Genomic DNA, 14708 nt, shown 5'->3' with positions numbered 1-14708 from the left:
ATACAACAATATTCACAATTACAACATAATTTAAGTTTTAGGTGGCTATTTTAATTATCACTTGCACAAAAGCCTAATAAATCATAAAAACAATTGTAAATAAAATATCAAACCGGAGCCCATAGTGCTTTTGAAACAACCATGAAACAATATTAGTGTGATATCTTGTCAAATTCCTCAGGAAAGGAGTTCAGAAAGAAAGGAACCAGCATAACAAATGACAACCTCTTCTTATTACCTGTAATACATCTGAGGGTCTGTAATATGTGTAGTTTGCTTTCAGTCTCCCATAAGATAGACATCCCAGATAGCAGAGACTGCTACAAGGCAACTGGGGAAAGGCTCCCACTGACACTCTACCTGTTTATTATTTGGCTGTGTAACTCTCTTCTAGATTGTAGTACGGTAGTAGATGTTTCTTCCGACACTTACTCCCCTGTTTACTAAGCTGTGCTAGCGGCTGGTGGTTCGATACTAGCACGACTTTGTAAGCAGGGAGGCAACTGAATGCTTTTGAATATTTAGCTGGAAGGTTTCCCAATTTCAGGTTATCTTTATGTATTAGTTGTATGTTTTGTGAGTGGATAAATTTATGAATATCTATTTTGGAAGCACAAGCTTAACTGAGAAGGAGTGAAGTAATTCTCCATCAACATTAAAAACTTCAAATATGTGTTCAGTATTATAATAATCCTCTTGAACCTCCACCTTAGTGGGAAGGGAAAGCCTCCGTTTTATAATAAGTTCTGCCTGTTACAGCTTACATCACTGGCTGAAAAGCCGTCCACCTTCCATAATGTATATAAGTATAAAGCATCTTAATATTTAATTATTCAAAGCTTTTTGTCTTTTCTTTACACACAAAAAACCCTTTTAAAGCAAAACTTAGCTTTTTGAGCAGATTGACTGTCCCCAACGTTGGCCAGTGTTTCACAGTTCTATCTATTTTGGAAGCACTTAGTGTTAGGCGGGGTGTAAAATTTTTTAATAGATTCTCAACTACATGCAGAGTGTAATTTTATAATAGGTCACCTACGATGGGAGGCCGGGTAATACCTTTTCCGGTTTATAAAGACACAGGCACCAATGTCTTTCTAAGAGACCCTTACAAAAGGAGCAGAAATTGTGGCTAAAATTCCGTTGTGCACATTTATACCCACTTGACAGCGTAAATGTACACGCGTCATTTCTGACACTTTCTGTGCTTCACCCAAACTGCACCTGGAGACACCAATGCTGGGATGACATTAAAGTACGCACTGCCTTTTCATAGCACATGCTTTTTGTGTGTATGACTTTTGGACTAATTTAGCAGAGGCCTTTTTCATGTGTGTTAAACTGTAAAATTGCACCTATACTGTACCAAGGACCTACAGCTAAGGCTAGTTCAATACATTCACACACTGAATGAATCCTAAATTGATTTTGATAGCACAGAGAATTTGTTTTGCCAGAAACAGATAACTGGTGTTGCGCTCTTCACTCTTACTATAAAGTTTTCAAGAAGGCTGGTTATACAATGGTGTTACATTTGATCCCAGCTCTTCAGTGACCAGAACTGAGTTTAGTCCTATTTTAAGAAAGTGGCTTTTTAGCTGAACTGGTCAGAGGGGGTGCTTCCTCTTCGGTGTAAGGCAGTGCTGCTGTGTTAGAGTGGCCTAGTGACAAGGTGATTCCTGGCAAAGCTGAAGCTGGATTTCTATTTTCAGATGTGCATTCATCTGCAGGTGTGAGGAGAGGAGTCCTCCCAGAGAGAAAAGCCCAAAGTAACCACCCTTCAGCCGATTTCTCTCCTTTCACTCCTCCTCTCTTTATTGTTTTGCCTCAAACAGAGATATATGGTGAAGATAAAAGTATGCCTTTGCTATTTCTTTATGCCATGTGTACTTTGTTTTCTTTCAGCCTGGGGTAGAGCCACAGCCGCCATGCTGCTCATTGGCTTTATAATTCTCGTCATCTGCTTCCTCCTCTCCTTTGTAGCCTTGTGCGTGCCACAGATTGGCGTGATGAGACTGATTGGAGCCCTGCTTTTTCTTGCTGGTAAGACTTTTACAAGTACAGACATATTTTATTTAATTTGAAATTGTGGTTAATGCAGCTGGGGGAGGGGCAGGAATACAGTTCACTTTTTTCTAAGCCAAGTTTGGTTGCATGATTAAAAAATAAGAACCATATATAGAAGAAAGAGATTTTTCGGGTATTCAGTAGCACTTATCTAGGTATGAGCATTATCCAGATCATACTGCTGCAAATCATTACCGGCCGATCTGGCGCTGTCTAGGGGTGGAGCTAAGGCATAGCCAGAGGCAGAACTTATCTAGCTGTGGGTGCTATTCAGCCCCGCCACCCACAAAGTATCTGGATAAGGTAGGCCAGCAAAATAGCTGTTATAACTAGCCTAAGTACTTATCCAAGTACCAGCCATACCCAGATAAGTTCTGCAGGTGGCTTATATCTGGATATTCAGCACCGCTGAATACCCTGGTATAACTTAAAACTCCGTAGCACTGAAGTTGGTGCTAATTGTGATTGTGAAACATCAGGGTGTTTTTTTTTTTTTTTGCTCCTTTGGGTTTCTGACTCGCATGTAAGCAGGGCTGAGATATGGTCCTTTGGGCCTGTATTTGCAACTACCCCAGGGTGGCTGTTCCCCTTCTCCTTCCCAACTTAACTTTTTTTTCCTGATTCCCAGCTGCTTTGAAAAACATGCTCTGAATTAACATTGATTACCTTGGATGTCGTTTTGTGAACATTTTCTCCTGCTCTTCAGTTCACGTCCATAACTCTTGAGTTATGAGCCTAACTAAATGTTAGGCATGTGAATTGAAAGTTCCTGTGCAGTTGAAATATTAGAGGATTAGAATTATTTAGGCATGTGAAAGGCGTTCCTACAAGGCTTTACAGTAAACAGCGCCTTCAAAGCAAGTGGGTACATGTGCTGTGTGGCTCAATGTATGCCAAGTTCCCTATAAATGGGAGCAAGAGGATTACAGCCAGGTTTCTCCTGCACCTTTTTCCTTCCTAGTTGCTGTAACTTTTAATTTTGCATCTAGTAGATCATCTGATTTTAGTTATACATGACACAGGCAGAGCGACTACAGTGATCCACAGATGTTACAGTTTCCAGATAGACTTGCTCACATTTTGTTTCTGTGGTGTTGCTTCACAGAAGTGTAGCCAGGTTGAGGGCATGGGGGGAGCGGAGAATGGACTGCTGACGGCGCGGGCATGTATTTTAAACACAGTAGGTGTTGGCGGAAGTCCGTTTGGGGGAAGCGGTTGCTCCCCTGGTGACCCGCTTAGCTACACCTCTGTTGCTTCGGTCTGAGTGTAGGAGTGTGTTTTTTTTTTTTTTTTTTTTTTTTTGTGCTTTCATGTGCTGCTCTGCCTGGTGCAGCTGGAAATAATTGTTGCATTCTGAATAAAACATGACCAGAATTTGCACTTCAATCTTTGAGGAGGAATTGGTTCTATTTCTGGATTTGGATTTTATTACTTTTATTTCCACACCTGAATTCAAGGAAGGGTTCAGTTGGTAGGCTCCTGCTCCAGAGGACTTACAATCAAAGTTTAATATTGAGGCAATGAAAACTGAAATGACTTGCTCAAGATCACAAGCAATATCAGCGGGAAAAGCAGGATTTCATCTCTCGGCCAAAAAGAAGTAGGGATGGGAGGGTGGGGATGAATTTGGAGAGAGCTAGGGAAGATAGGAAGTCCAACAACCTCTCAGCTGTTCCTGCTGGAAAGCTAGAATAATTCTAATGTCCATAAAATGCTTCATTTTATGAGCTGGCCTGGTGGCTTAGTGGTGTGAAGGACTGAGTTTGATCCACAGGCAACATTCAGATGCCAGGGAGGAGGGGGGTACCAGCTGTTGTCAATAGTAGCACCTAGTGGTCAAACTTAGGGTTCCTGATTGCCAGGTCTCAGAGGGAGTCATGGTTTGTGTCCCTTGCTCAAGTAACCTTACTGTGGTGGAAATATAATACAGAACAGGGAACCACCCCCAGTCGGTACAGAGTCTGACTCCGTTTGAGCTGGAAACCAGAAAGAGCAGGAAGAAACTGCCAAAGAAAATTCTCAACAATGAAAATGGAGCAAAAACATTTCTGCTTTTGCACAGGCTTTGCTCCTTTTTGTGTGTAGTTTTTGTTCCTTTTTGAAAAGTTTTTTTTTTTTTTTTGGACATTAAATCCTTGGACAAAAGATGAGCTATTCTACGTGTCTGCAAACAAACTCATTCCCTGCCTTTTTTGTGTTTTATTTTCCTTTTCATCCAGGCCTCCCTGAGGGCAGCTTAGTACCAATTTAGACTGCAGGTTCAAAGCACAAATGCCTCAGATTGTGAAAGAGGCTATGAGAGTGGCAGATGTGTGATCCTTATGCAAACTGCATTGCCAGCCCCTGGATACTGTACCTAAGGTTTAGCTTCATTTTGGTAGGAAGGCTAAAAGCAGCTCCAAGCTGGAAGGCTAAATCAAGAAATGTTGCACTATAGTATTTTAACAGTTTGATGGGTTTAAATTAGGGGTTATGGGTTTGATTCTGGTTTTCTGTGATACAGCCAAAGTGGCTTACATGTTGTATACAGGTACTTATTTATTTATTTTATTAAGTCCTTTGCAGCTTGGGTAGTGCAGATTCAGATAGGTTCGTGTTGATTTGGATATGTTTCTAGGTGGTAGGTCGATCAAGTCTGTCATGTATCCCGGGGCTTCGCCGTAGATAATTTTGTGAACCAGAGTGCAGATTTTGAAAGCAATGCATTCTTTGATTGGGAGCCAGTGTAGTTTTTCGCGGAGGGGCTTTGCGCTTTAGTATCGTGTTTTTCCACAGGTAAGTCTAGCTGCCGTGTTTTGAGTAGTCTGAAGTTTCTTTGTTCTTTGCATCCCGCGTAAATTCCATTGCAGTAGCCTAAATGGCTTATAGTACCATTGATTGTATCAGGTTGCAAAATGTACCTGGGGCAGTGGAGGCTTAAGTGACCTGCCCAGAGTCACAAGGAGCTGCAGTAGGAATTGAACCCGGTTCCCCACATTCTCAGCCCACTGAACTAACCATTTCAAACCCATACTCAACAAGTTACAGTTTAGGTATCCCAGGCCATATGTTACACTTTGCTTGTCCTAGGTCCTGAGATGTAAAGCTGTGTTTATATCTCCCCCCACCAGCCCCCCCTTCATGTTCCTGACTTGAGTCGATTTGCTTTCTATTTCGTTGCATCTTTTCTATTTTGAATTCTCTACTTCTCTATGAACTGAGACTTCCTATGAAATTGAAAGAGTTCAAAAGATGTAAATACTTCACCAGAGCATCTGATGAGGCGTTGGACAGGTTGAGCTTGCGGTAAGATGACACCCCTGGGGTTTTTTCCCCTCCCCTACCCTAAAGTCTGATTACTACGCTTAGCCCTTTTCTTTAAAGTAAATCTACCACTATTTCCCTAAAATCATCTAAAAAAAAAAAATGTCCTCACTTAAAACATCTAAGGAAAACCATAGAACACGTACCACTTATAGTAATATATATCCAGAACTGGAAAAGCTAAGAAAGTATAAAAGATCAGACTCTTATTCGTCAGCTGTGATCAGTGTTTTTTGAATATCTGGTCATACATTGCCAGATAACACTTAATCGGATAAGTTAAACTGGATCAAGATAGGACTGTGTTTTATGCAGTCCTATTTCTCTGTTAACTTGGCTGATTAAGTGCTGGCTATTGATATGTAACTGGATAAGTGCCAGTTCTGCCCCTGGACTGCTCACAAAAGAGCCGGTTTCAGCCTAGGTGCTGAAGCACTATCTGCTTAAGGATCCCTTTTACAAAGCAGCAATAAGCCCACCGCTGGCTTACCACATGCCTGTCTGGAGCTACTTCTGGCCCAATGTGGGCGCCGGCGGTAGTTCCACCCCCAGCATGTGGCATTTCCGGAACTAAAAAAACATTTCCGCAGGCGCTAACCTGACGTTATTCGGGCAGCGCCATGTGCTACCCAGTTACCACTGGGTTAGCGTAGGAGCCCTTAACGCCACCTGAATTGGTGGCAGTAAGTGCTCCCCCATCCTGCATGGCCACACAGCAAGTGAAATCTTACCACATGGCCATTTCTTTTTTTTTTTTGGCCTTTTTACCCGCTGCGGTAAAAAAGAGCCTCAGCATGCACGGCAAAAACGGCCCCTGCCGCTAGCGCAGGACCCCTTTTACCACAGCTTGATAAAAGGGCCCCTAAGTGTCAATGAATATATACCTGGCTAGCTCCAGACAAATAATTTTAAATATCAGCCCCTTAGTGTCCAGCTTCACCATCCTGCATGATTGGGTTGTTTCACCTTCCTACCAGCAGATGGAGCTAAAGAAACTGACTTATTTTTTTCCTAGTGGCATTACTGGTATAAGGGCTGGTGCTGTGTGGAAAACTCCAGTATTTTCTCTACCTCCAGCAGATGGTAGGTTATGTGAACTGATGCACCTGGGTCCCTGGCCTAGTTCCCAGCCAGTTACACCATGGAGCTCGGCTCCACAGTCACCAGTCATCACCCATGGGTGATAACATGGTGATGTTCTCAGCTCGGACCCTATGAGACCCTGGTTCTTCATTCCCCTCCCGCCCTCCCACACCCCTTTGGGAGGCCCCCTCTCCAGGCAGTCCATAGGCAATCCTTTTTTTTTTTTTTCAGTCTAGCTGGGCTGCCTGGACCAGCATTATTCCCTTGCTTTCAGGGGAATAAGACTAGTTAAAAAAAAAAAAAAAAAAAAGAGAAACCAAAACCTGAGAGCCGGTTGTGGGTGGGGGTGGGGGGGGGGGGTAGAAGCTCTCCGAGTTCTGGGCCACATTTGGCACTAGGCGCTCAGAGTAGGCCCATGCATGCATGCAGGCAGGGCAGTGCTGTCCTGTCTGTGGTAGTCGGCAGCACAGCTGCTTGGTTCCCTCTGTCCTCAATGTGACTGGCCATTTGAGTGGAAATGGGGAGGGGTCAGGGGATTCTCTCGATGTCTGAAGCTGCTTCTGACTCACCATCAGGACCTGCAGTCCCGATGCCTTTGGCAGTAACAGCAACCATTTTTATTTATTTTATTTTATTTAATTTATTTATTTATTCATTCTTTTATCCCACAATTATCTAAAAACAAATTTCAGTTCAATGTGGCTTACATTCAGCTGTTGGTTGGGTGACACGTTAAAGAGACAGTTAAGATCGGTGGATAGCGTAGGTTGGGTTACATAGTAATGAGACAGGATCGGTGGAAGGCGTAAGCGTTTTGGAGCTTGGGGGGGTCCAAATAAGAGAGCATTTTTATTCACTCAGCGCATAATTTGACCTTGGAATTTGTTGCCTGAGATTGTTGTTAAGGCGGTTAGCTTAGCAGAGTTTAATAAAAGTTTGGACAGCTTCCTGAAGGAAAAGGCCATAGAATGTTATTAAATGGATGTAGGGAAAAATCCACTATTCCTGGGACAAGCAGTACAAAATGCTTTGCTCCGTGGATCTTGTTGGGTGATTGTGACCTGGATGGGCCACTGTCGGAGACAGGGTGCTGGGCTAGGTGGACCTTTGGTCTTTCCCAGTGTGGCGATGCTTATGTCTTATGGACATTCTGAACAAAGCAGAAAGCAGGTCTTTGGAGTAGCCTAGTGGTCAGTGCAGTGGACTGTAAACCAGGGAACCCAGGTTCAATTTCCACTCAGCTCTCCTTTTTTTTTTTTCCCTTTAACTTGTGAGCCATCTAGAAACAGACATATATACACTGTACTTAAATATTTGACACCTGCAAGCCTGAATGCTGTTGAGGTGGTGTACAGTAGATATTCCCTGTTTCTGGAGGGCTCAGTATTTAAAATAAGAATTGTAGAGGATATGAACCTGGGTGCCCTGATTTACAGTTCACTGCACTGACCACTAGGCTGCCCCCCTCTTCTCTTCAAGGAGGTCTTTGTGACCATTTATGAAAAAATGCTGCCAGACAAGACATCCTTTTCAATGGCTTTTTGATACTCATAATTTAGACGTTTCAATTTGTAAAATGGCTGTTCGTTTTGGACATCCTGACATTATTTCCTGTTCAAAAATGGCTGCGAGATGGATGGTGTTTTGGATGTTATGAGCAGAACGTCCCAATTTTGACTTGGACGTCCTTTCGAAAATGCCCCTCCACATAATTGTGCGAGAGTCTCTCCTATATGCGCTGAAGTGGATTTTTCAGTCACCTGATCTGTGTAAGTTCAGAACATATAAATTTGACTAGATATTGAGCCTACAAATAGGTGGGAAAATGTGGGATATAAATGGAACAAAATAAAAATAAATAAATGCACATGTGGGAAGCAATATGAGATGTTCTGGGGGGGGGGGGGGCATAAGTTTGGGTTTAAATATGGAGTTATTTCTGTTTTACCTGTTTACAGGCCTACATTTAGGCATAAGCATGTATAAACAACTGCCTCCAGCATCAAGTTTTCAGAGCTGCCAGAGCACTGCTGCCACTACCATGCCTTAGTCAGGGCAGGTCACTGCGGTGTCACTGTCCCGTTAAGTGGCCTGAATTCTGAGCAGCATCTGCAAAATTGATGATAGAATTCAGGGTGGAGCCTGTGAACCCTCACATGCTGGTAGGCCCTGTGGCAACAAGCCTGCTGCTGCTTCTCCTCTTGTACAGGTTTTCTTAGTAGCATGAAGTGTTAGAGGAGTGTGGCCATTTTGGGCCAGCTAGCATGTGAGGGCTTGTGCGCCTCATGCTGAATTTTCAGTCTTCCTGCTATTCAAGACCTGACTGCTTAACAGGAGAGTGATAGGTTGGTGGGGGGGAAAGGGAATGTTTAAATGATGGTAGGATCTTGGTGGGGGAGGAGCAAAGGATTTTCCTCCACTCAATGCCTGTGGGTGCCCACTATTTATTTATTTTTGAATGGTATTCAGTATGTTTATTGCACTTTGTGCCACTTATTTTAACAAGTAAAGCAAAGCGGTTTACAATTTTCAAAAAAGGAAGTAGAGAAAGAATGCCATAATATTATAGGAAAGCTGAAGCAAATGATTGAAAAGGAGATTGATTATGAACTTAAATTACACATGTACCTTTGCTGATTGACAAACAGAAGAAGGAGAAACTCCAATCCTCATGAATACACGCAGAACCAACAACAGTGAGTGAGGAAACAAGAGATGAGGAAGCCAAAGCAGGATAGTGAAGTCTTTATTGCTTCCCAAGTATTGCAAGTGTATAGTTGAAAGACTGGACACGGCCATGTTTCGGTTGGCGTGCCTTCATCAGGAGCCTCAATAAACACGGTGCAAGAAATGTAGCGTTCAAGGAAGATGATAATGTTATTAGCATCAGTCTCAGCTGTGTGAAACATTGCTTGTTTGATGACCGTACGGTGCTGCACGGCACAGCTGAGATTGATGCTAACAACATTGTATCTTCCTTGAATGCTACATTTGTTGCACTGTGTTTGTCAAGGTACCCGATAAAGGCGTCAGTCGAAACATGGCCACGTCGAGTCTTTTGACAATACGCTTGCAGTACTTTGGAAGCAATAAAGACTTCACTATCCTGCTTTGGCTTCCTCATTTTTTGTTTCCTCACTGCTTGTTGGTTTTGCCTTTGCTGTTTGACCTGTTATTGAAAATGTATGGGTTCTTTTTTTTTCCATGTAAGCAAGTTTTGAAAGGTGAAATTAGTTGCCTATTTGAGCAGCATGGATTGCCCACAGGAGGGGCAGCATATCTTTGATGGAAGGCACAACAAAGCAATGAGAAGAAAGTCAGTTTTGAGGGGTCTAGCATTTGGGTAGATACAGGTTCATGTTCACCTTCCACAGTGTTAACGGAATCCATGGCAAATGACTGCACCCAAACCTTACTGTGTCTCATGCTGAGGAAAATTGTGCTTTGGGGAGGTGGTGTGGATGCACCCCTAGGTATTTACAGGCTGAAGTGGGTGCTCTGTTTTGAATGGAATTCCCAGTGAAGGTATTCCTTTCGATATACCCTTTGGACTTTGGAAGCTGTGCATTGAGCAAGTGTTGATGTAGACCTGCATTGGGTTGTAGATTACTCACCACAATTATGCTCTCTTTTATTTCAGTTGCATGCCAGATTATTGCCCTTGTCATCTACCCATCGAAGTACACACTAGAACTGGTCACAGGAGACTACAGGTACCTGTACAGCTGGACCTATGGTTTTGGCTGGAGCAGCACCATTGTTATGTTTGGCTGTGCTGTCCTCTTCTGCTGTCTCCCCAGCTATGAGGATGAGCTCATGGGCAACGTGAAGACCAAATATTTCTACACATCCCCCTAAATGTTATAAGGAAGAGAAGAAACCTGGTACGGTTCCATTGACCTTCAAAGAGAGAGACTCTGGGGGAGGGAGGATTATGCAAATGTGTGTTTCTAATGCAAAGTTATTAAAATAGCTTTTTGTTTAGTAGTAGAATTTTAGATAGCTTTTTCCACCCCCCCCCCCTTTTCCAGATGTACCACTTAGCATGGATTCATTTGTACAGTGCTGTATTGATGAACCTTTTTGTTTTTCCATCTGCCAATGTACAAAAGTTGTGACGCCTAACAATTTGCTCCCACTTGTAAGAGATTAAAGACTGGAAAGACAGTACTAAAACAAGCTGATGGGCTGTTAACTTGCTTCCCCCTTCTGGTTTCACTTAATTTTCAGGAGTAGTTAGGTTATGAATAACACAGGGTCAAGGTACACAAAAATAAGCGTTTACTGTGTCTTTTGCTCAAAACAGAGCAGCAACTTTAGAGTAATTTTGTTTTCCAAAACACTGTCATTTTGGGTAATTTATGGTATATAACTGGACCACATCTAGTTGTCATTGGAGATCAAATAACCTTAGCTCTCCCAGGTGTTGCTACATGTCATTCAAAATACATTATCTATAGTATACTGATAAAATTATATCTATTTTTTTTGTTTCAAAACATTTTGTGGTATAGAATCTGCATCCCTTAACTACAGTGGCTCAATTTGGGTGTTTGAGAAGAACGCATTGAAAGTCAGCCACACTATAACTGTTATCAAGTAAGCAGGTTATTGATGCCAGGCTGGCAGATGTATTTTATTTCAACAGTAAGAGGTTGAGAAAACCTGATAGCAGATTGGAGGGGGAAGCAGAGTGCAGCTTAGGATATGTTTTTTTTTTGTTTTTTTGTTTTCAGGGCATGTCGTGAGCAAGTATCGAGCCTTACCCTTTTGACATGGGCGGGGCAGTCGCATTGCTGGTGCGCAGATTATAAACTAATGTTGCTCCTGTTTGTGCATAGTATTTACTTAGGTTTTAGGGTCCACTGACTTACTGGTTGATTCTACTTACATTTATTTCACTGTGTCACTGATTGGTTACAGGTCTCACCCAGCCTGGCTTCGTGTTGTACTTTATACAAATGTCTGTTTTTTTGAAGAAATCTACAGATATGTACAGAATCATTACGTTTCAGTTTCCTGAGTGACTTGTGAGTTGTATGGGTTCTAAAGGGGTACAGATTTGATATACTGCCTTTCTGTGGTACAACCAAAGCAGTTTATATTTAGGAATCGATATTCAACCGGTGATGCTCAGCGTTTTGCTGTTTGCCGCCAGCGTGATGCCTGGAAATTCAGTGTTGGGGGCCATGTCTGGGCTTCAGCATTGAAGCCAGCTACACTATAGCTGGTTAAGTGCAATATGGGGCACTGCATAAAGATAAGACTGACTTTTTTTTATGCAGTTCTATTTATGCGGTGACTGGCCAAGTGCTGACCAGCCAGTGATGATTTGAGCACTAACCGGTTAAGTTAGGTACTGCTGGCTGGTTTGCCTCAAACAGTTAATTTAATAGGCCAGGAGCCATTTCTGGCCAGTTGAATCACTTTGAATATTGATCCTTTAGTATATGCAGGTACTTTCTCTGTCTATAGGGGATTCATAATTTAAGTTTTTGTACCTGGGGCAATGGAGGGTTAAATCCCAGATTCTATATAGCACGACTTAAGTTGCACATGCAAATCCAGTTTTATTCTGGATTTGCATGTGCAATTTAATTACTTAACAAGCCAATCAGCGCTGATATGTTACCACTTAAGCAATTATTGACATTAATTAGAATTTAAGTGCAAAACTGTCTAAGCGTATTCTATAAAGTGATGCACTTAAATTCTAAGTCTCATAGTTGAAAAGGGGGCATGATGATGGACGTCGAATAGGCGGGTTGTGGACATTTCTAAAATCTATGCGCGTGGTTATAGAATCCACCTGGTCCGCGCATAATTTAGATGTTGTGCCATTTACACCAGGTTTTACTTGACATAACTGCCTGTGACTAAATTTATTCACGCGGATGGGCGCTCTGCGCATTCTATAAAGTACGCCTAAATTTAGGTGCGCTTTATAGAATACACCTAGGTATATTTCATTTTGGTGCCAATTTTTTAGGTGTGATATGTAGAATCTAGTTCTAAGTGACTTACCCAGGGTGACAAGGAGCTATAGTGGGAATCGAACCCAGTTCCCCATGTTCTCAGCCCACTGCACTTACCATTAGGCAGCTACTCCACTCCCTGTGGACTTTAATGCAGTCTTCTGATTTTGGACATTTTCAGCTTTAGTAATAAAAGGTCTAATGTCCCGTGGTCATTAACTTTTTTTGTATTTTTGTTTATTTTTTTTTTTTAATTATAAGCTGCATTTTTGTCATTCATGTTAGAATTTGTTAAGGGAGTACTCATGAGTAAATTGAGAATTATAGAAGTTTAAAAAAATTTGCTGGAAATTCATAAGGGTTTATTGAGGTCCATTTTTTAAAATGGTCATAAGGGCTTTATTCTCTGAGCTTTCTTTTTAAAGAGCATAATTGTTTTGCTCCACCACCTCATTTCATGGGGAATCTAACCCAACATGGAGACAAGAACTGCAGGAGAGAGAGATGAAAATTGCAGACTGTAATATGGGATTGTTTCTCTAGGCTTTCCCATTGCTCTGCCTTGAGAGTGGTCTTTTTCTAGTAATCTTAAGACTGTAAACATTGCTTGAGGTAAAGTATAACCTGATGAAAAACATTCTACCATGTAACCAAGATTCCTCCAAGCAAGGTAGACGGTCCTTTTTTTTTTTTCTTCCTCTCAAACAAAAACATGTTGGCATTTACATCATTTTTTGTTCTTTTCAGGAGGATTGGGTAAACTCAAAGGCGGTGGGCATACTACATGCTCTTTTCAAGTTAACCTTGTACAATTTTGTCTTTTTGATGCTTCCCTATTTTCCACTTGTCTCTAGACAGCTTACTTGGGCAGTTTCAGGGACCCTCCTTGACCTATGGGCTTCTTTTAGGGTATACGCTTTGCCATCACTGGTTGTTGGTACCAGCAGCCATCTTCTTCCCTCCCTAGGCCTAGATTCAGCTTGTCTTTGGCACATCCATTCCTGCCCCTAACAAACCAAACACTGCAATGGCAGCATAAGGACCCGGCCCTCTGCAGTTTTGTTTTATACTATACAAGGGCTAATATGTCTGTCTTTAAAAAAACATTGTCTCCAATTTAAAAAAAAAAAAAAGTAAAAATCTTAATTGTTTTTGCTTTACATATTGAATAGTTGTGTATTGGGTAAAGAGAGTAGTTGGAGGAAACCCTAATAAAAAATTACACTACATTGTCCTTTATTTAAACATTGTAAATTGTCATGTTTGTAAATTCAGACAAACATATTAAAATTGGGATTATGTTTTACTGTCAAACGGTACTGTCTTACGTATATCAGTTGAAAGTATATATGTGATGTGCAATTTCAAATCTTTTATAATGTTTTTTTTCTAAAAAATAAACTCAGTTGTTTAAAATACTCCACTGCTTTTGTCTGAGCTCTGTTATCAGTTTAGACATGCCTCTGGGGTGTCTGAGTTGGTGCTATGGTTGATATTGCAAGCTGAGATGATAATTTTATTTAATTGTGTGATGAGTAATCCCATCCCCAACTTCTAAGTGTATACAGGTGAATCTTGAACCTCAAGGCACTCGTATGAGAAAATGATGACCTTGTATGTATATATTTTGTTTTTTTATGCTGTTATTTAATGCAAAGGATTCTGAAATTAAAAGATTTAAATTAGTAACTGTTTGAACAGAGAATTAGGTTTAAGATTGTATTTCTGTCTTTTTTTGCCTTTAAACAAGATTCTCTCCTATTAGCCTTCTAGATTGTTAAGCTGTGCCACAATGAGCCTGTTAGAAATACCCTCCTTCCGAAAAATTATATTGGAGGAATATAGTTTATCTACCTTTAAAGTAATGGAACCAAAATTATGGAATAGCTTGCCTGACAAATTGAGAAAATATAATCACTGGATTTATTTAAGAATGAAAAATCTTCAGCAGACTTATCAATCTGACTAAGAAGTTGTAGTATTTAGATATGTAAGTGCATTGATTGGAAACTGCAGATTTTTCTTGTGCTAGAGCTGAGAGTATTACTATTTCTATTAGGAACAAGGCTGAAGAAGTTAATAAATGTTGTAAGCAGGCAATGGAGTTAAGGTATATTAGTGAATGTGGGATTGTTAATTGACTTGTTTTATGTCTAAATGGGTTTGTTTATTAATTATGGATATTTTAATTGTAGTCTGCCGAGGATACAATAGATCATGCGGACTATAAATTATGTAAATAAAAGAATGCAATAAAGGCTGGTAGAGAATAAGATTGTGTGT

At 41.1% G+C, this 14708-nt stretch overlaps 1 protein-coding gene across 1 annotated transcript in view; it reads left to right on the top strand.

Moving 5' to 3' along the window:
* Window positions 1–10939, top strand: part of LOC115466932 (p53 apoptosis effector related to PMP-22-like) — a 32645-nt gene extending 21706 nt beyond the window's left edge. Inside the window, exons 2-3 of the mRNA XM_030198523.1 lie at window positions 1903–2040; window positions 10091–10939. Coding sequence (XP_030054383.1) covers window positions 1903–2040; window positions 10091–10308 — 356 coding nt within the window. The 3' untranslated portion in view covers window positions 10309–10939. The remainder of the gene's footprint in view (window positions 1–1902; window positions 2041–10090) is intronic.
* Window positions 10940–14708: the final 3769 nt, after the last annotated feature.

The sequence above is a fragment of the Microcaecilia unicolor genome, chromosome 3 (assembly GCF_901765095.1).
Source record: "Microcaecilia unicolor chromosome 3, aMicUni1.1, whole genome shotgun sequence".
Taxonomy (NCBI): domain Eukaryota; kingdom Metazoa; phylum Chordata; class Amphibia; order Gymnophiona; family Siphonopidae; genus Microcaecilia; species Microcaecilia unicolor.
The sequence above is the reverse complement of the archived record's forward strand: the minus strand, read 5'-3'. Positions and strand labels throughout refer to the sequence as shown.